This window comes from Mastigoproctus giganteus, chromosome 1 (genome assembly GCF_048544385.1).
Source record: "Mastigoproctus giganteus isolate SK-2022 chromosome 1, ASM4854438v1, whole genome shotgun sequence".
NCBI classification, from domain to species: Eukaryota; Metazoa; Arthropoda; class Arachnida; order Uropygi; family Thelyphonidae; genus Mastigoproctus; species Mastigoproctus giganteus.
In genome coordinates, this window is record NC_143575.1 from 36,766,878 (window position 1) to 36,789,996 (window position 23,119).

Consider the following 23,119-nt stretch of genomic DNA (forward strand, 5'->3'; position numbering starts at 1 on the left):
TGCAGAAAGAACGCAAGCATTTTTTGGATGAAGAAATGAATGTAAATTAAGCAGAAATTTCATGACTTTTTTGTGGCTACCAGATGTTCTCATGCACCACAGTAAGAAACTAGGCCTGCCTTAAGTAAGATGATGTTTCCACAGTCCATATAAATTATAACAGACCAGCATAGGCTTAGTATCCTGCTAAAAAAAAACAAAAAAAAAACGCAAACACTGCAGATTGTTGCATAAGGAAATTTATCTAAAACTGTACAAGTTGTAGTGCTACAAACGATTACGTCTGATAAGATCACATGTCAGACATTGTGTATAGCTACTGCATTCCATGTTACTAACAAGGTGAACACACACACAATATGAAAGTGTGGGAAGCAAAAAAAAAAAAAAAAAAAATACCCCAACATGTTTCTTGAACATGTTGAGGACAGTCCCAGAGTTAATGTGTTTTGTGCTGAAAGTTGCAAAAAAGGTGTACAGCTCATTCTTCTTTACAGGAAGAAAGACCAGGGCATGCTGAGAATTATCTCATCCCACAAATTGCCCAGGATAATTCTGGCAACAGTGTGCCCTTCCAATAAAGATGGTGCACCCCCTCACTTTCATAGGGATGTTTGAGGCTGCTTTTATCTCCAGGCGCCTCCGTAGCCAGGTGGGAAGGAGCAGCAGTGCGGTAGTACACGCTTCTTGATTAGACTGGGGTTCGAGCCCATCACCACCAAATACGGAGGATGCGGAAAGGTCAGGGAATGACCACCGCATATCCTGGAGCAATATGGCCTTAGTTGCTAATGCTCCTAAAAACCAAATAACAAACAAACAAGCTTTTATCTCCACTTTATGGGTCAGTGGATAGGGTGCTCAGGATCAGTTTCTGTGGCCAGCTTTCTCAGCCCCCAACCGATGTTGAAAAACTCAGAGAAGGATCATCACTGCTATCAACACAGTTAACACCAGCCACATTTCTTTACAGTAGTTTTACAAGAGGTTAATTACTATTCAGATGAGTGTCACATTATTGCTGGAAATCATATCGAAAAGTAACTGTCATTTCCGCTGCAACTTTCTTTATTACAATGTTTCATCTCTGTAAATATAATAAAAAGTTATATGGCACCAAATGTGTGAAGCAGCTTTTGACTTGCCCTGTATACATAGAAAACTGAAATTTAATATATATTTTGAACAATATATATAACAACTTTTCTTCACTTAATTTTTTTTATTTGTTTTCTAGCTAAAAATGTGGATTCAGTTTTTAATTCCAAGAATAGAGGATGGTAACAATTTTGGTGTATCTATACAGGTAATATATGGAATAATGTTTAATTATTTCTGATCTGAACATTAAAGGATATGCATTTCACAAAGATTTTTAGTATAAAATAATATTTAGCATTAGCCATATAGCACAAAGAAGTCACAGGCCTTTGCTGTGCTGGTGAAAAAAAAAAAGTAGATAAGAAAATACAAATTATGCACTTCCCTGCTCAAGTAGGTAACTATCCAGTTGACCTTTGAAATTCTTCAAACTGTAAGCCTCGACTATGTGTGAAAGCAATGTGTTCCACTAATCAACTCACTGGCTAAAAGAAAACTTTCTATAATTGAGTTTACTTCCCCTGTAATTTGAACTTATAGCCCCTAGTTCTGGAATTCTTATAACAGTGAAAATTCCACCATCTGTTTTACTAATTCCTCTCAGGGCTTAATCAGTCAGGTCCCCTCTAAGGTGTGTGGTTGTTAATCGCCCTTTTGCCAATCGCATGGTGTGAATTTCACAGGTTTGGACCCTCTCAAAAAGCTCAATGTCTTTTTTTTTTTTTTTTTTTTCAGATAAAATCTGCATATTTGGACACAGTATTCTAAATGAATCTTAAAATTGCCTTATACAGTGGGATTATGACCTCTCTATGATAAATTGTCAGTAGGACCCATGAACTTTCCTGACTGCCTGTTTGCTGCTTAATAAACTTCATATCTGCCTGTATCATAACTGTCAGATCTCTTTCTTTCTCTACTGTTCATTTCAGCCCCACCAAGTGTATAAGTTATTTTGGATTGCTATTCCCCAAGTATAAGACCTTACATTTTACTGCACTAAACCTTGCTGCTGCTTTACTCACCATTCTTGAAGCCTGTTCAAGTCATCCTGAAGGAGAACTGCATGGCACTGATCATTTATGACTCTCCCAATCTTTGTGATCTGCAAATTTTGACATCACACCTTCTATCCCTTTGTCAGTGTAATATATGAAAATGAGAAACAACAGTCGTCCAAGAACTGATCCTTGGAGGATCCACTTCTGACTTTACACCAATCTGAAGAATATCCATTAATCACAGTCTTCTGCCCTGCAGCCACCCATCAAACCACCATAATTTTTTTTTAAAATCCCACCATGTTCCAGCTTATACAGTAATTTCTCATGAGGGACTGAGTCAGATGCCTTGCTAAAATCCCAAATAAACTGTCAAAATTGTTCCCTACATCCAACTCATGGGTAACTCTGTGAAATTAGCTTACTAAGTTAAACATGATTTTCCACTAACAAAACCATGTGATGTGTTATTCAGAATGCCATATCTATTTAAATGTCCCTGCATTGCACTCTTAATCATTGCCTCTAAGATTTTCCCTACTGCTGAAGTCAGCCTAACCATTCTGTAATTATCACTTCACTCATAGAACCTCCTTTATGTATTGGAAATAACAATCCAAAGGAATCTCTCCTGAGTCCAAGCATGTTCTCAATTAACTCAGTGGTTCAGTACACTCTGGCCACCTCCCAAAAAAATATTGGGTATATGCCATTGACTCCTGGAGCTTTATTTGCCTTTGTGCTTAAGTTTTGCATGTAAGTCATCTGTAATTTTGAAATCACTAATTCCATATGGCAGAGACCCAATCACACAACCTCTTCTTAGCATAAAGGGTTTTCATCAGTAAAGACATGCAAAGTACCTATTCAAGTTCAGCTGGGTTATCTAAGAATTTCCCCACACCCAGTGTACAAGGGTCTAACAGATTTGTTTTCATCTTTGTATTCATATACATGAAAAACTCCTTGGCCCATTCTTTGCTCTCTTAGCCAGTTCTCATACTCAGCTTTGGCCTCCCTAATCTTATCTTTGGTACTATTACAGATCAACTTGTAGCTGTTGTATGCTTCAGTACTTTTCATTGCTCTGTAACTTTTGCATGCTGTCTTTTTCTGCTCTATTATACTAGCCAACTCTGTTCCAGCATCTTATTCATGGTGTCTTTTCTTAATGGTATCTATGTGTTAATGGCTTCTGTGATTATTGCTTTGAATATATTCCATGATCCAATGTGTTTGACCTCCCTTTGCGATCCTCACAATTACGAGGTAATGCCTCCTATTTTTTTTCCCTCAGAAAATTTAATTCCTATGACTGTGCCTTTTACATCAATTAATCCTCAATCATTAATAAATGCAGTTATTTTTCCACAAAGTCACCATTATTGTGTATACACTTCTGCCATCTCTGAGTCAGATGCTGTATTCCAATCCTGTAAAAGTCCTTACTCTTGCTCCGGAGGGCTTTGCAAACACTGCTTGAGCTGGTCATCATCCACAAAATGGGTTTCACAGAGTGCATCCTTCAGCAGGCCAAAGGAGTGATAGTCGGAAGGTGCAATATCTGGGCTATGAGGAAGAACAGTGCACCCCAGTTTTGCAGTGGCCTCCATCGTGTGCCGACTGGTGTGGGGGCGATGCGTTGTCATGGAGAAGAAGAACCTCATTAAGGTTTTTGTTCAAGCTCTACGGATGCGGACTTTCAACGTTTACACACATTGATCTGAGTTAATTGTGGTACCATTCTCCAAGGAGTCCTTGAGCAAGACCCCACTTTGTCCCAAAACACTGTTGCTATGACTTTACAGACAGAAGGCTGTCTTTAGAACTTCTTGCGCAGTGAATGATGTTACCACTCCAACGCTGTCCCTCCACCTCTGTCCTAGAGTCCACCATTATGACCCTTTCAGGGTCATAATGGTGGACCTAGGTTTCATCACCCCTGACTGTTTGTGAAAGAAAAACCTTTCCTTCACTCTCATAGTACTAGAGATGTTCTCCAGATGACTTTCCGGGCTTCTTTGTGCTCATGTGTCAGAATTTTTGGGACCCACTGGACCAAACCTTATTGTAGCCTAGTTCTTTTATGATGGTTATCACAGCAGGTTTCCGTATACCTACTACATCGCACAATTTGTGTGTTGTGATGCAGCGGTCCTCTTTGATCAGTGCGTCGATCTGACTCTTGTTGTCACTGATGTTACTGGCCAGCCACTTTGGGACTTGTCAATAGTGTCGCTTTCCAACTTTATTGGGCTTTCTTCACTCCGTGGCTGAGTTAGTTGGCCTCAGGTGTAGATAGCAAGGTTTTTCATCCAGCAAAACAGGCAAATCGACCAAAGAACACATGCAATTTACAGGCATAATTCATATACAGCAATACCCCGCATAGCACTAATAATTGGTAACAAAACTGTTCCATGTTAAGTGAAACCGTGCTGATTGAGGTATAATTATAACGGGTTTTAATTGAATGCATACTAGAAAAACAGTCTATAAACAATTTGCGCTTGATAGCCAATTAAAAGGATTTGAAATAAAATATTGCAAAAATTTTATTAACGAAATGGTAATGTCATGAGAGATGAGAAAAAAGCTTTACTGTTTATTTAGGTACTTCAAAAATGAAGTTTGGTGAAATCATCTCTTTCTCAGCGTACAAGTCTTTGTAGCATCGAATGCCATCTTGTAAAATTTGCATATCTTGATGCTACGTCCAACATTTGGATCTCCATTCATAATTTCCTCACAGGCCATGTCAAACCTAGAAAAACTTCAAATCTTCTGTTGAAAATTCTTTTGGTGCCATTTCAGTGTTATCCACTTCAGAATTGTTCCCTCTTCTTCATATGCAGTTCGTTCATCAATTTCAAGGAGAGTTGTACATCTAAGTTATTTGCATGCGAGTCAGTGCAGTCATATACAATGGCAGTGTCCAAAGTTTCTAATCACAAGTCTTTTCCGATCTTCACAGTGTCTTCGGCAATTGTCTGAACTTGCAATTCAAAACCTGTGAAATCTTTTGCCAAATGGGACAAAGCATGCTGCCAAACATAACGCATGTTGTTGGCAATGATTTCTAACCAAGATGCAGATATATTTTCAATCGTATTTAAAGGGATAAAAAATAAATTGTGAAATAAAGTTTGAAAAGCTATCACATCGCCTCGTGAGGATTGAATTAAGAATACTGAACACTGTTGCATGTTGCCACTAACTGCCTAAGGGGAGCTATTGGCATATGTGCATGTGAGACAATAGAGTTGGCACCGCAGCATGTATGTACACATACCTAGCCTACGATAACACAGCATATATATAGAGTACGTGTCTGGGCTATTGAATGAGTTTTAATATGTACAGTAAATTTTCAACTTAAACTTAATTGAAAACTGTGTTATAGTGAAACCTGTGCTAAACAAGGTATTGCTGTATATGGGTATATATATATGAAATTATGGGTGGTCCTAATATAATATAATAGTTTGAGTTTGAGTGTCACTTTCCCTACTCTTAACTGACATCTAACTGTACTCACATCTACAGTATTGTCACCATATGGATTTTGATAGGTGTTAGTTCTTCTTTGGTAAGAAATTCAATCACCACTCTTTGCTTGATACGTATATCTGTAACATCCACCATTTCGAACTCTCTCTGTGCTGCACTCACAAGACTGATCACAGTATCACTCAGTATAGGGCTCCTCCGTAGCCAGGTGGGAAGGAGCAGCAGTGCGTAGCACACGCTTCTTGATTAGACCAGGGTTCGAGCCCGTCACCACCAAATACGGAGGATGCGGAAAGGTCAGAGAATGACCACTGCATATCCCGGAGCAATATGGCCTTAGTTGCTAATGCTCCTAAAAACCAAATAACAAACAAAACATCACTCAGTATGGTGAAACTAGAGACCTCTAGTGACTACTCAGTGACATGCGAGATGATCTATAGTGCCACATTTGAAAGAAAAAAATTAGGATGCATTACTTTCGTACTAGTCCTCGTAATGGATGCCATATAGAAACTTAAATTGCCATAGTCCCCTTTTCTGAAATTAAAACCCATGCCTTTATTTTTAACTACCACAATATCTTTCCTCACCTTACAACTAATCACTACCTGCCATTGGTTCTGTACTTTAAGCTCTGTGATATCATCTGATTCATGAGTAATGAATAGTTCTGATTCATCAGGAATATTCTTACCTAGTATTTTCTCTAACATGCTGTTACAAATAAGTCATTTAGTTTAGTTTAAAATTTTGGCCCCCATGGCGAGTTTCCCTCTCACTTATTCCAATCATTTAGGGGCAGATTGAAATCGCCCATTATAAGACATCACACTTGTTTTCCCATTCCATCTGCATGTAGAGACTTTTCACAATCTTCTGGTCTGTAAATTTTTTTTATTTTTTTTTTTAATGAAAACCCCACATACAAGAGGTATTAGAACCTATAGTGCTTAGTACCGTGCTTGGGTTGGAGGGTGAGAAGATGAAAGAAGATATTTGTTGACATAGATATTTGTAGACCTTGAACTTCTGTAGACTAATTTTCACGAAATACTTATGAAGGAAGGTTTTTCCAGAAAACAGCAGTTGAATGAATAAATGAGGAAGATGAAAAGTTGGTTCTGTGAGTTTGAAGTTGGACAGTAAATGGATGTTGGTTGGTGGCGGCGGCACATGTTCAGGCTGTTTTGAAAGAGAGAGCAGGAATTATAGATGCCAATTCAGAAGAATAGTGCCCATGGAAGTATCTGTAGAAAAGGCATGAAGCAGAAACAGTGAGTCTATGAGACAGCAAGTGGAGAGACTCTGTTAGGGATGAGTCATTAATTAACCTAACTGCCTGCTTCTGAATGGAGTCTAGAAGCCTAAGAGATGTTTTGGGGCACCGCCCCAGATATGGGAACAATATTCCATAATAGGACAGATTTGCAATTTGTAGAGGGTGAACAGCTGTCTGGAAGAAAAGTAACGCCAGGAGTGAAAGAGAAAAACCAAATTTTTTAGATGCAGAAGAAGCAATATTTGTAATGTGTTTGTGCCAAGAGAGATTAGAAGTCAGGGTAATCCCCAAAAGAGATATATATCATGTTGCCTAAAAATCTGAGTGTCACCAAAGATAAGCATAGGAGCAGAAGAATCCTTTTTGTGAGATTTAAGACAAGACTGAGTTTTAGAAGGATTGCAATCAACTAAGTTGTCTTTGCCTCACTGGAGAATTACCTGGAGATCGGCATTTAAGGAATTGGTAGCGGATATTCGAGGTTGAAGCTGATTGAGCAGGGCAAGGTTTCTCAGAATGGAAAGTGGAATGCAATGTGCTATCATCGGCAAAACTATAGATAGGATTTCAGGTCAATGGAAGAAGGTCATTAATATACAAGAGGAAAAGAACTGAACCTTGGGGGACACCAGCATTAGTGGAGAAGTTAGAAGACAGAGAGCCATCTACCATCACCCTCAGTGAGCGATTAGAGAGAAAACTGGATAACCAATTACCAAAAACAGTTGGTAAACCATAAGATGGAAGCTTGTTTAGAAGAACTTTATGCCAAACAAGATCGAAAGCCTTTGAGATGTCAAGAGCAACTGCTTGTGTTTCACTGAACTTTTCCACTGAATTTGTCTATTTATGGACAAATTCAATGGAAAAATGGACAAATTCAACTAACTCACACCACACAGATTCTATGCTAACAGAAGTAATTTCAGAATCAGCAAAAACTCGTTTTGCGGTTAGGTTGCTTTTGATAAGAGCATGACTCCACCACCCCTTCTATCTTTGCTGTTTCTTAAATACATTATACATACCATGATGGAACTCATCTCCAATTTCTGGGTGTTATTTATGTTAGCCCTGTTATGTCAGCCTTAGTTGTCTTAATTAGAAATTCGAATTCACACATTTTGTTGACAACACTCCTAACGGTGCAGTTAAGACTAGTGTTCTTCTACAGTTTAATACGCTGTCACACCTCTTGATGTTATTTAGACTTGTTTCCCTGGCTTTAACTTCCCACTCATTTGAAATGTTGCTACCTTCAGAAAATCTTGTCAGCATTGGCTGTTGTAGCAACAAACAAAAATTTTTGAGATTTGTGCAAACATTACTTTGACCCTTATCATCAGATAAACATGAGTCTATATTATGCTTCTCTGTGGTTAAATTTTAAAATAAAGAATTTATAAAATAAATTTGGAATATTATTTGACCATATTTTATGATTCTTATGGAACATCTGAAAAAGAATGATTAAACAATCATTCTTTTTCAGATGTTCAATAAAGTAACAAAGCATGAGAGTTTATATGAATTTTGCCATGACTTAATTATTATTCCAGATTCAGTTTTTAAATTTTGTAGTTTTATTTAACCAAAATTTTATAACAAATTCTCTTTAGTTAAAAATTATTTGTTATACAGAAATTGCACACAGAGAAATGTTTTCATTTATATATATATTTAATTATGTTAACAGTACAGAAAAAATTTCCAAACCATATAATGAATTCCATATAGATAGGCATAAAAATATCAAATTATCCACACAATTCAGATTTTGTAATTTAAAAAAAAAAAAAAAGGTTTGAAATCATAGGCAGGAATATAGAATTAGTAGCATGAGTATATACTTTCATGTGAGATGCTGTAGCACTGTTGTTTCTAGACTTTGTATTGCCTCGTTCACATAGCACATATTTATCAGTACTTGTCCATACACTACCTCTATCAAAACTGAAAGCAGGGAAAATTAGATAATGCAGTATCAGCAACCAGTGACATGCGCACCACATTATTAAAGAATGTCATGTGTAATGCCTATATTTTGCATATTTATAATAGGGTCCCAATTCCCCATGACAGGCATCCTAGAGAGCTTTATAAACTATTTGAACCACAGTTAGAGGAGAATCCAGTTTTGACAGTCAGGATTGTCCAACATGCAGGGGTTTCATAACATGAGCCATGCATTCAGGATCAATTCGGGACTTGAAAACAATAAAAAAAAATTTTTACATAAACGTATTCCTGAAATTGCTTTTTGTTTACAAGTTATAACCATTTTTGTGTTCCATAAATTATATGTTAAAAAACACTAAGGTTGGATTGAAGGAGCTGGTCCTTAATTTCATGAAAGAAAAATCTCGGTGACAGACCTGAAGGAAAGTGGCAGAGGGCATAGGATGTGCAATTGTGTGGAGAATTTTATGGAAACAGCAGCTCATTATCACATTCAAAGCAGGCCTTGTGGAAGCTGGTTTCACATCATGAAAAGCTTTTTGTACTTGGCTCCTACAACAAAGTGCTCACAATCTTCTTTTTCTATCCTCCATGTTCTGATGAGACTGGCTGCACAAGAAATGGCATGATCAATTTTTACAAAACTGATAACTGTACAGAAAATCTGTATGCCATCTTCCAGTCAAGACACCAGCAACAATTCAGTATTGATGTATGTGCAGAAATTATTGCCAACAGCTTATAGTCTTTTGTTTTGCCGGGAAGAATAACCATAGAATACTTTTTTATTTATTTATTTATTCTTATTATTTTTTTTTTTTATTTATTTTTTTTTTATTTTTTTGAAGGAATGAGTTATACAAGTTCCTCTTGTTGTCAGACATCATATGCAGTTTGTGCATTGATGGTGCTAATTTTAGTTGAGTTGCCAGAGACTGTTTGGATGAACATTTTCCTGATAAGTGGGTAGGCTATGTTGAGGGGCTTTCTTGTTCTTTCAATTAGAATCCACTTCATTTTTACCTTTGGGGATCATCTGAAATCCATCATTTATATAACATCCATTGATGACATTGAAATGCTTTGTCAATATGTAAAGGCAGCAAATTCAAACTACCTGGAATTTTTGAATGCATCAGGTAGTCTGTGATGAGGCATATTCAAGCACACGTCACTCATTTTGAGTACTTCCTTTAAAGGTAAGATGAATAATCACTTAAAAACGCGATTAATGCTAAATGTAATGTATTCACTTTGAATATTTGATAAAAGTAGCTACAGGTGTACGTTTATATATGAACTTTTTCATTGTTTTCAGGTCCTGTATCAATCCTGAAGGTACAGCCCAAGTGTTATGAAACGCCCTATATAATGTCACAGTCTTCAGCTTTGAGTACTGTCTGGATGATCTTGTATGGGGAGTGTACTCAAATTAAGATATAATTAATTATAGGAATCTGGAAAATTTGTCTTAGTATTCAGCTAGTAGAGTAGAAAAAATTCAGTTAATGAAATTGTGCATAAAGAGGATTTTGAGGTGGAGACCTCTTGCCCCACCCATGGAATCCTACTGCCCATTTTTCATCCTGACATATAGTGAAATGCTGAAAGAAATCCATACCATTGTGGATTTATGTTGGCATTAAATTCTGCTTCTGCAGAATCAGGTATGTTACGATGGCAACGTTCAAAGTTGTCCATTATCTAGAAAAAGAAAAAAGACAGTTCAACTAGTTCTCAAGCAGAATGTAATAAAGTTATGAACTTATTTTTGCATTTCTTTATACAAAGGATGAAATAAATAGGCAAGATTATATTTACCGTTTTGTATTCGTTATTTTTGTATGAGGCTATTCACTTTTCAACATACTTTCACATGTAAATATAGGTTCCCTCTTGATGGCTAAATTTTAGGCAGTTGCTGATCTTTATTTACTAACCAGATGTGAGCCCCTTACTCATTGGTTGCAAATTGTTCCCTCCTGTGTTGTGGATCAAGTACCTTATCAAGCATGCTCTCTTGAGGTTATAAATAATGCCTTGATCTGGTCGTATTGGGGGAAGAAACAACATCCGTATATTTGTCAACTTGTGTCCTGGCAGAATGTGCTTTACAACTGTCTAGAATCATCAAAATGTTCCTTTTTTTCTGAAGCCATTCTTCTGTCCAATTTTGATAACAAAGACTGAAAAATTTTGACTGTAAGCCAAGCACTTCTATTGGCGTTATAATCACAGGGAAGTTGGTTAACTGCTTTAAAACGTCTTGGCTTGGAAAACTTACTAATCATAAGTGGGCATAGTTTTGTACTGCCATCAGAATTGCAGCATAGTAGAACAATACTACGTTAATTTTCCACCATGACAAGACTCCTCGAACAGCAAATGTTTTGTTTGGCAGCAGATTATAAAATAAACCTGTCTCATCAAGATTAAAAATATCATTTGCCTCATATTTTTCAAGGATGGACCGTACAGAACAACAACCAGTCTGTAGCCTTTTCTTTGTCAACTAATCCAGATTCACCGCAAACATTTCGCGAAACCAAGTTATCCCTGTCTTTAAATCTTTGGAGCCAGGCACTGCTGCATTTCAAGTCACTAATCCCATGTTGCTGAGCTAGGTAATTTGCCTTTTCTTGCAAAATTGTACCTGATATTGGCAAATTAGATGCACGCATTTGTTGGTACCACTCAACGTTTTGTTTCAAGCTCCTTGTGTGTTTTGCTCCACGAATTCATTTCCTGTTTTTCATTGCTGCTCCAGTGTCTCGCACTTCTTCAAGTCTTTTTCAGTGTTTCAGTATCGTAGATAAAGTAGGTAATGGGATGTTGTATTCCTTTGCAATGTCCGTTTTGCTTCTTTCCATCCTATCAGCCTCTTGTATAATTTTTAGTTTAATTTCCAAGCTTAATTCTGTCTGTCTATGTTTTGTCGCCATACACTGCTAGATAAGATTTAATATAAACAAATTTTTAATGAATTTAAAGACAAGTTCCGAAAAAGACATCAGCTCAGATAAAATGCAACAAAAAATAGATTGCTAGATATGATAGCAAAAGACTCTTTGAACTGGGGTAACACTTGCAATTGACCTTATTCCTGTGGAGAGCGAGGGGGTGCACGTAAACAACTTAGAAAAACTTTTTATTCTTTTGTTAATTTAACAACTCATCCTTCAGAAAGATGTTTTTCAGAGTGCACTTGACGTTGTAGCTAACATAAACTGCTTTTGTTTACACAATACTAAAGTAATTTCTAACAAGTCAGTGTCATCCTTTCGGGAAGTAGAGAGCCAGGTGGCCGGGGCAATAATCGGATTACTCTGCCAAGATCTGTATTAAACATACAAAATGACAATATTTATATCTCACGGGGCGCAAAAGAACTTTGTAATACACATTAACCAAATTTTGTAATAAACGAATATAATTACATAGAAAAGCCTGTCCTTTCGCAGGGGAATGGTAGGTGCTTCATATAAACGAGTACTTTGTATAAACCGAGTTTGTATTGACGAGCTTTTGGTGTATCAAATTATTTTCTAAAAACAGATCTGTTAGCTAACTTAATAAATGTACTGTGTCTGTTTTATGGAGAATAAATTTGTTTTTGTAAACCATGCTGCTGCAATATTCAGCAGTGGTATATTGCTTTCTTGTATGTATGTATGTTTTATGAAATGGCATGAAGGAATTGTAACCTATGAATTTACTTCAAAGATCAGATATGTAGCATTCTAAACCAGATTTTTGGAAGGAAGATCAACTACAACCAATATAACATTCAAATGGTACATGCATTAGACAAAACTCTTGGTTTGATGTTATTTATTTGAACCTAGCCAAGGCATTCAACTCAGTCTTATATCAACTTCTACTATTCATCCTCACATCCTACGGCATCATTGGTATTGCAGAGAACTGGATAACTGACTTTCAAATTGAGTGGTCATAGTGATTGATTACTGAGGGCTACAGAGTTTCCACTTCTAACATATACAAAACTGCATCCTTTGCAATACTTGCAAGTGACTTTCATTTTGCTATTAATGCAGGCCTGCTGTAATTATCTGTACAGATAATGTTAAAAAAAAACACAGAAATAAAAAGGATGGACTGCTAAATTTGAAGGAATTTTCTTTATCTTGTGGTTCAAGCAAAAGAGCGATTTATTTTTTTTAACTTAAGACAAATTTACTATGTATTTCCTATATGGAATACCACAAAACAAATTATTTATCTTACAGTTACAAGATGAGCAGCAAACAAGTAGCAAAGGTTACAGAAGTGACGTGCTTTGGGCATTTTATTTAGCCAGCATGTAAAATTCAATAGACGCATCACCAGAACAACTTTAAAAGCCTTGTCGTGTCTGTGTCTGCTCAGAATAATTTTAAAAAATTAACTGATCATGTAGGCATGTACAATCTTTCAAATGGTTAATAATCCCTATTCTGAAATTGATTTTATGATGTCATCCTCTGCTTCACTCCTCATAAATGATATAGAAAGAATACAAAAAATGTTTATCGGAATTTTATACTATAAAAGACAGTTGATTAATCTTAATTCTGCAGCCAAGAAGGATATTTCTCTATTCAAGTGTGCTCAACAAAATTATGTTTGGACAGATAAAATGCATTTAGACTACTTGAAGCAGTCAATATCAAGTGCCTAACAAGGCTGCTGAAGAATAAAGCTAAAACTAATCACATTAGTCAGCTATTCTTGAACAGGTAATGAATTTTTTTCTTAAATCAAGGCATTAATCTTTTGAGAACAGACTGCAATTTTAAAAAAGAACTGAAAAGAATCTATATGATGAATGCAACACAGGCTAAGTTTAATAGAAGCAATTGTGACCTTGATCATGAAGGTACAAGTAGTTCAGGGCATAAATAACTGTAATGATAGAGAACTAGACCTTTTGGCAGAGGTTTTACACTTCTGAAAATTAGTAGAGCATTAGTAGAGGCATTTGATGCAAGAAAGCAAGCTTATGCAGCATCAGCCAAAAAAATTAAAGTAAAATAAATAAATAAAAAATAACCACTTCCACTTCACCCCTCTGTTCGTTCGAAATACCTGTCCAGCCGAGCCTTAAACTTATTTAGGTTATCAACTTCCACGACAAGGGATGGAAGTCTGTTCCACCTACCAACCACCCACTGGCTAAAGGCAAATTTCCGCACATCTATCCTACATCTGTCTTTCCTCAATAATTGACCTAAATGTAAATTTTCCTGTGGAGATGTGAATAGAACTTGAAGGGCAAAGTCTCTATAGTCACCATGACAACTAGTATTTTACAGATCATTCTAATGGCTGTGGGGTTGCACTGAGTTCCATTTTATGATGTTGTTGTTGTTGTTATTTGGTTTTTAGAAGCATTAGCAATTAAGGCCATATTGCTCCGGGGATATGCGATGGTCATTCCCTGACCTTTCCGCATCCTCCGTATTTGGTGATCACTGGCTCGAACCCCGGTCTAATCAAGAAGCATGTACTACACACTGCTGCTCCTGCCCACCTGGCTACGGAGGCGCATTATGATCTTGCCAAGGATTGCCATAATTATTCTTTTTTTAATTGATTAGAAAGAGAATAAATAGCAATTTGAAATTTGTTTATGAAAATACATTGATTATTTAATGGAGCACTGTTTGCATAAGTTGTGTGAATCAATAATTTATTATTATAATTAGCCATGTGGTGCAAGGAAGCCTGAGACTTTTGCTGCACCAGCCAAAAAAAAAATTTCTGAATTACCCCAGAGAAAGTCAGAGTCAGAAATAGAAGGGAATCACCAAGGAAGAGAAGAATGATGATATTCAGCTCAGGACTCTGGGTGTGCCAAGCCCATACTCACCAGTTGTGAGCCCATTATTGTCTCTTGTGTTTTTTCTGTTTGAGTTGCTTTGGTATATTAATAATAATAATAACTATCATAAAATAGCATTATAATAATAAGTATAATAATAATAATGATTTTTATAATTAAACAAAGATAAAAGTTAATCACAAAAAGAAATAAGCTGTTAATTTTTATGTTTAATTATCAGCAGACTGTCGGATATCATAGTATAATTAATATTTGTTGCTTTGGGAAGTCAGCATTATATAAATTTAACACTAACAAGCAAGATAAGTAGGCATTTTTATCTTGTCATGTCAGTTGGGTTTACTGCTTACTGGCTGTAACAGAGGACTTTTTATTATTATTATTTCATCCTCCCCTTCCCTACCCACCTGGCAAATAACTTTGACAGGCTGGTGTCCAGATATTGAACAAATTTATCAAGGGAATTAAACAATTTTAAGAATAATGAAAGACAATTTCCACTTATCTCAAATTAAATGAAACATTAAAAAAGCAGAGTGGGTTTTTTTTAAGTTGGTACAATGGCATTTGTTTGATAGTAATAACAGATGAAGATGAGCTTGCATTGTATAATCAGTTTACAATATATGTAAAAAAAAAAAAAAAAAAAATGAAATTTCATATATGTAATTTCCTGGCTTAGTAACTTGTAGTTTCTGGACTCTAGTAATATATTAGTGTTGATTGCCAAATGTAACTAACATAAGAATTTGATTTTTGCTTATGCCAGTATCTGTCTTATACTAATGCAGAGAAACTTTTCCCCTGCTAATCTTGTAGGCTAATCCACTTAATTTGACCATGAATCAGTTAAAAAGGTTGATAGCACAGCTATCACTTTAAGGTAAAGTTACCTGTCAAAAGAATAGTAAGTCGTTGTATTGTACAAATCAGGAAATTTAAAGAGGAATAAGAGCATCAAAAAATTTTTCCCTACGAGCAGTATGATATTGATTTTCACCCCCTTCGCACTATGATAAGTCCTCCATGACAGTATAGCGGTTTTAATCCCTTGCATATCATTTGGAGAGGTCTGAGCTCAAGTCCTTGTGAAGACTGGAGGCATTCTCAAGGGCTCTTCAGTTGTGGCTGTAGTTAGCTGATAACAGGTGGAAGGAGTAGGATTTTTCCCTGTGAGTTATTACAGGTTTTGCAGCCTGCATGACATTCAGATTGACCCTTGAACACATGTATTTGTACAGACAATACTCTGGCACAGTGTGGCCTAAATGTTAATATGTCACAAAGCTAACAACTCCAATATATGAATTTTGTGTTTGGTGAAAGTTTTAGTTTTGTTCAATTTTCAATTTCAGGAAGACACTCTAGGTGAAATCAGAACTGTAGAAAGTGAAGCAGCATCGTATTTTGACCAAATCTCGCGGTACTTTCTTACAAGGGGTAAAATTGTGGCTAAGGTGGCTAAATATCCTCATGTGGTAAGTAAATTTATCTACCATATGCATGCAAGGTATGTCATAAAAATCTGTGAGCTTTTTGGCGCACTGTCCACTTTTTAACCTTAACACATGATTTAAAATAAAGTTATTGGAGGACATATTAAATGGAGGAATAAAATTCAAACTTATTTTCTTTACTCCCTTGTCAATTGTAATTAAGGTAGATATAGTGGGAATAATTACTTACACATTTTGTGGACCATAAGTAACAAATAAATAAGTTAAGTAATGTAAGTGTTAAATTTCATTTCAAGTGCATTTCATATATAACTAAATTAATAATCTTTTGTAATTTTATTTTCATGTAGCATTCCAAATGGATGCATTATGAAAATCCATTAAATATAAACCAAGATATGTTAATGCTTCAAAGCAGTTATTTCATCACCACTGATGAACAAGTGAATAACATTTTGTCAGTTAAATAACAGTTAGTGTACATTAAATTCCAAATTTTATATGGATAAATTTCCCTTTTTTATTTGCCAGTATGGCTTATTTAGGTTTATTGAACCATTGGTAAAGGAATAATTCTTGCCTGTGGTTCATTAACTTGAAACTTATTTTGTAATTAAATTAGAAAACAAAACAAATCAGAATTGGCTGTGCAGTAAATATCAGAAGTGACATATATAGATTTAATTTTAAAATAGTATATGTTAGTGGACTTCAAATCAAGTGTTTGTGAAATCTGATGCTCTTTATAAAAAGAGAAGAAAGTACCTAGCATATATGCCACTAGTGCTATGCTTGTAGAAGTGACTGATTTAATACTGTCAAATGAGTTTGTAATAAAATAAACTACTGAAAATAAAATGTAATGATTAATCAATAAAAAGCAAAATAGTTATGACACCAAGGGAATGAATACTATGAATTTAATGTTTATGAAGCTAGTTAACTTGTTTTGAATGGTAAAAATTTAATCTTACATTTCTTTTCAAATAGTAGCTTATTCAATTGGGTGGGGGGGGTTAAATTTCCACGGTTGGATTGTTTCATTTACTTAAAATGAAACAATCCAGTTGTGGAAATTTAGCCCCCCCCCCAAAATCAGTAGTTCAAAACAAATGTTACATAGTACTGACTTTTATGCATGAACTGAAAACATTTTGTATCCACACATCTGCTGTATTGCCCACTTGTTCCTCCATTCAGCATGTGGCAACAAACATAACATCCAGTGCTTCAGTCACAATATAGGGTATATGGATAGCCATATATGATATGTATTGTGGGGAGGGGATGATTACCAAATTTATGTTGTTCTGATTTTAATAAAATTAGAGAAAACTCGGAAATACTCAGCATTCTGGCGAACTTAAATTTTCTGTTTATAGTCCAGGAACCACATGGTCAGAGGAGTTCACAAGATAGAGAGAATACAAGAAACAGCACCATATTTAGCCGTCACATGCTTGAACACCAGTCACTCAAGGCATGTGTACTTATACACGTTTTCACATGACCACTCGGCTGCAGTGGTGTACGAGAGCTGAGGAGCAGGATTGATGATCTTGGAGAGATTAAAAAGAGCATGATGCAGCACGTTGGGATTCTTTACAGCTGAAAGCACTGGTACCACAAGAAGTAGCTATTGTTGGTGTCATGGAAATAGGAAATATTTTTTTGTAAAAAGGATAGGCGGAATAGGATTGGGGTATATCTGCCGGGAACAAAAGTTTATATTACACATGTTTGTACTAATTATGTTAAGAGTAGAAGATCTGAAGATTTACTTAACAGTTACAGGGCTATGTCGAGAAAAATAAACAATTTAGGATTAAATTTGAAAATTTTTGCAGTCCTGCCCATACGTGATAGGAGGAAGTACACGAGAGCCTTATCAGTTGATTGGGCCCCTGAAGAGACTGCTTTTACATATTATTAGGTGGCTCAGAAACCTGCTAAGTTTTGAGGGTACACAGACTAATAGATTAATAGCAGCCAGGTGAAAGTGATTCTTGCATTGCTTCCATTGGGACATGCAGAAGCCTAGAAAGCAAGGTGTCAGAGATTTTAAACCTTGCTGGGGGTTATTATGAAACAAGCAAATACATAGACTGTGTATTTGCTTGTTTCATAATAATACATAGACTGTGTACATAGACAAGCAAATACATAGACTAAGAGGAAAAACAGGTGCATGAGTATACTTGTTTGTACACTAATGCTAGGGGCATGGTAAATAAATTAGAATTCAAAGTACTAGTTATACCATTTGTGATAAGCAAATATTGAACAGGCACAATATGGCCCAAGAGGTCCTCAACTAAGTGGTATTGTTTAATCAGACATAAACAATCCAGAATTTGAAATGGGATGTACAGAAAGTGCAGACGGGACAGGAAGGGGTTGTGCCCTTGATAAAAAGCATATAGAAGCTTAGGCAGTGTGCTGAACTGACATTTGGGGTGGGGTGCAACATTGAAAATAATTGTTGAAAATAATTGAAAATGTTTGGTGTAACATAACATGGGATAAACAAAATTGAGAGTAAATCAGAATGTCTTATAATGGATATATTAACTTTTCGGATATTGATTGGAACTTGTGGGTTGGTTACTCACATAGCAGCATGATTTTCTGAATTTATTGGACTGTTTTCTATACCAGTATGTCAGATGGACTGTATCAAGAGAAAGCAGTACTCTTTATCTGATTATCAGCAGTGACTCCTCATGCATTAAGAATATCCAGATAATGGAACCACTAGGTTGGCAGTGATCATAATATATTGATATAGGCTTTACTTAATGATATAACTACTATCAAGGGTTGAAGCAAGGGATATTGTTTTGATAAATGTGATGAAAACGGTCTTAGACAGTTTTAAATTCTTTCCCATGGGACCAGCTGATTAAATTTTAAATGTGAAGCATTCAAGGAAATAATCATGAAGCTATGCCAACTAAGTGGTATTATTTAAGGCTTAGACTTAAATGGATGTCAGGTGAACTGATGAGACTAGTGGCAGAGAATAAATGCATGGGATGATTTTAATTTATTAAGGGACACAGCATCCTACAGTATACGCATACTAATCTGCAATCAAGTTACTAAGGGGGTTATGCAAGCTAAGGCAGATAATCAAGAAGTCTTAGGCTAAGAATGCAAAGAAAAGGAGCAAACAGTTCTTTGCTTGTGTTAATAGCAGAAAGAAAGGCATGATTCATATTGGCCCTCAGTATATGAATGACAAAAATATTGATGATCCTGTTCAGATTGCTGACAAGCTAAATAAATATTTTTCATCAACATGTTTTTGAATGGGAATATGAGAAGTTGCAAAGTACTAACTGGAAGATAAATTATTTTGTGATAACTGAGAAGAAAATGAAAGAGAAATTGTTGAAGCTAAAAGTAAATAAGGTACTTGGAACTGATGGTATCATCCCAGGTATATTAAAAGAAACAGAGTTGGGTCCCTTAACCCATGATTATGCATCCTTGGATACAGGGAATGGTCCTGTGTATTAGGAATGTGAAAATATCTCCCTAATTCACAAAGGGGGGGGTCATGGGATAAGAGTAATTACAGACCTGTAAGCTTGACGTCTGTTCCAGCAAAAAAATGGGAGTCACTAGTTTGTAGGAGCATCATGACAGAATGCAGTTATATGAAATTTGAAAATCACAGCATGGATTTGTTAAGAGGAGATCTTGTCTTACCAATCTGATTATCTACTCTGACACAGTGACAGAGGAACTGGATGCAAAAACTAATTTAGTTTAGACTTCAGTGATGCTTTTGACACTGTTTTGAACTGTTTTGCATGGAATATTGCTGTACAGATTAGAGCAGTGTGGTTTAAGGGTAAGTTACTCCTATGAATAAAGGGAGGTTGAGTGACAGAAGAGTGGTTATTAATGGGCACTGCTCTTGGGTTAATGTTATTAATGGGGTCCCTCAGAGTTCAGGGCCCCTTATTGTTTTCAGTATTTATTAACAATATTGATGGAGGCATATCAGACTTATCTAAGTTTTTAGATTACACAAAGGTCTGCAGGGTAATTAATGATGGGAATCAAGGCACTTCAGCAAAACCTAGAAAAATTGTACAGATGATCTGAGAAATAGCAGTTGAGGTTTAACATTGATAAATGCATGGTACCTGCATATGAGCAGCAGTAATCCCAGAATAACATACTAATTGAGTGGTACCATACTCAAGGTACTGGAGAATGATAAAGACCTGAAGATAATTGTGCAGTGAGACATGAAATTCTCTGGTAGTACAGACAGTCTGCTAGGGCAGCTCATGTGATTCTGAGTCAGTGATATACAGGAATTTTGCCTCTAGGACAGGGAGGTCATTATTTTGTTGTATAAGGTAGTGCTTATGTAGCATCTTGAATAATGCACACAAATTGGTAAGCCTCATTTTAAGGAGTGGATCTGTTGGAAGAAGTATGGAAAAGAGCAACAAGATTAGTCAAGGATTCTTACCATAAAAGATTTCAGTTCTGCAAATTGTGGCACTTAAAACTAGGTACCTGTAAGAAGACCTGATCGAAGTGTTTAAGGCTTTAAATGGATTGAGTAATCTAAAGGATGATGTTATCCCTGCTCTTTCTCCAATAATGCACATAAAGTTGAAGAAGAATGGCTCTAGGACAGATGTGCAAAAATTTTCTTCAGCCAGACAGTGATTGATTGTTGTTGGAACAGACTTCTGTTTGGTGTTATTATGCTTGTGGGTAGCATAATTGGTGTAATCACCATCCTCCTCACACCGGTTGGAAAAGTCCTGAGTTTGAATTGTTAGTGATGCGAGGAATTTTTATGGGTCTTTTTCACAGCATAGCTAGGTTGCTGAAGTGCCTTAAACCCCACAACAACACATCTGGTGTTGTGGAAGTGGGTAGTTTGAATAAGTTTAAGGATAGACAAAATATTAAGGTTGATGGAAAGATGAAGTGGAGCAGTGTTAATTTTTTTATGTATAAATAATTTTAGGTGGTAATTGTTTTGACTTTTATTAGTTGTTTTAGATACAAAATTAAACAATGTATAGTATAACAGCTCTTAACAGACTTGCTAGATCAGCCAATGCTTGTTCCTGCTTTAAAACGTACTATCTTGATGCCCATGGCACACTACAGTGTACATGGGCACCGGTCCAGTATGCTTATGAACAGTGTAGCGCACCACAGTGCCTGTTGAGTTGTATGCTTCCAAAGGGTTCAGTTGTGTTTGTTCCAAATTATGTTTGCACTAGTAAAATTGTTTGCTATTGTAATTTCAATATGTAATTTAATTAAATATCACATAAATTAATCCTTTGCAGTCCAGCTGTAATGATTAAAAAATAATAATATATATTAAATAAATTTTAAAAAAATTACTCTAATTGTGATGTTCAAAAATTATTTAATTTTGGATTTACGTGAGCTTAAACACACACACACACACACACACACACACACACACACACACACACACACAGAGAGAGAGAGAGAGAGAGAGAGAGAGAGAGAGAGAGAATAATAATTAGAAAAGAAGAACACACATACATATAAGAGACATTAAGGTCCAGGTTGTGAGGTGTTAAGTTCATATTAAAGCATCCAAGGCCTACCAAACTGCCAGCACAAGGAGCTGGAGCTCTTGAGTGTCCGAACTCAGAGGTACCCATGACCATCACAGCAATGCTTTCACCATGCACTGTCACGGGACATCAAGAGAAAACCAAAGATGTTGATTATGTGGAAGTGGAACCCACCTTGATTCAGGAACAGAATACCACATCCTTACCAACGCACACCGAAACAAATTCAGCCTTTCTGTTCCGTCATACAGCACAATCCTTCATATGAAAACCTATAAGCTGTGTAACTAGCATCGTCATTGATGCTGCACACATCTTCAATATTCCCATTCACAGCTGAGTTCTAGAGCACCCAGAACCTCGCCTGTAGATAGCAAGAGCCTGATCCACTGCAAGGGACTCCACTTCTTCCAAAGAATAGATCTACTTCTGCCAGTAGGGATGGGGACCTGAGTCCTGACTCCAGCGATCCAAGTTCTTAGAATTTTAACCAAATAACCTTGTGAACCACACAGTGCTCTATGCTGCACTACCAATTCCCGACTTCCAGGTGCAGAAGCATCCTTCACCTAAGAAATACTGCAGCGACGAACCCCTGGAAAGCCGACAATCATCTTATGTTTCTACTAGGATCACTTCACAGCCTCCACTATAGCGTGGACCCCACTCCCCCAAATAATAATTTGATCCCTAAATCATTATATTCTCACAGGTTTACATAATATATTCCCATGACTCTGTTTCACAACAGTAACAGTTCTTTCATTGATTCCTAAATCGTTCAACTTTGCATATATGGAGCCATGACCAGTTAATAAGAAAATAGCCTGTAAGTTCAGCACAAAGCATTTAGATTGTATCAATGCTGCATGTTTTACATCCAGAAGGAATTTATGAGTAATCCAGCCAGCCCTTATTGTACAGTCTCTAGTGCTCTTGCCAAAGATTCATTAATGTATCCCAGATTCTTGCCTTCTCTCTCTGCGGTTCATGGATTAAGTTAACCCATGGTACACCAGATGTAGATCAATAGGCAGTTTGCCAGTTAATACCTGTAAAGCTGGGGTTCCCACTGTCCTACATGCCACAAACGAAGACATCCTGTGGTTTTGCTGCCAACACGCCATTTGGCGATCTGAACTGGGTACTCTAACCCAGCTTCCTTTAAAACCCCATCCCCAGGCAGTACAGGTCTCTGTCTCCTCCCCTCCCTGCCTCCCCCCATACATACACCCCCATACTTGGTGGGGCTTGTCTCCACTGACCTCTTTGGGGATGCCTACTATATGTTCCCCCTCCTCCTACCTGTTTTCTCCCCAGTCTTCAGTCTCTCTCCCCCCTCTGTCTCTCTCTCACTAAACCAACCAAGT

General features: G+C 36.5%; 1 protein-coding gene across 2 annotated transcripts in view; it reads left to right on the plus strand.

Annotated features, from left to right (window-relative positions):
- Positions 1-23,119, plus strand: part of REG (proteasome regulator gamma) — a 260,001-nt gene that overhangs the window by 212,876 nt on the left and 24,006 nt on the right. For both annotated transcript variants that reach the window (XM_090379525.1, XM_090379534.1), the window contains exons 7-8: positions 1,238-1,306; positions 16,054-16,176. In XM_090379525.1, coding sequence (XP_090235651.1) covers positions 1,238-1,306; positions 16,054-16,176 — 192 coding nt within the window. The remainder of the gene's footprint in view (positions 1-1,237; positions 1,307-16,053; positions 16,177-23,119) is intronic.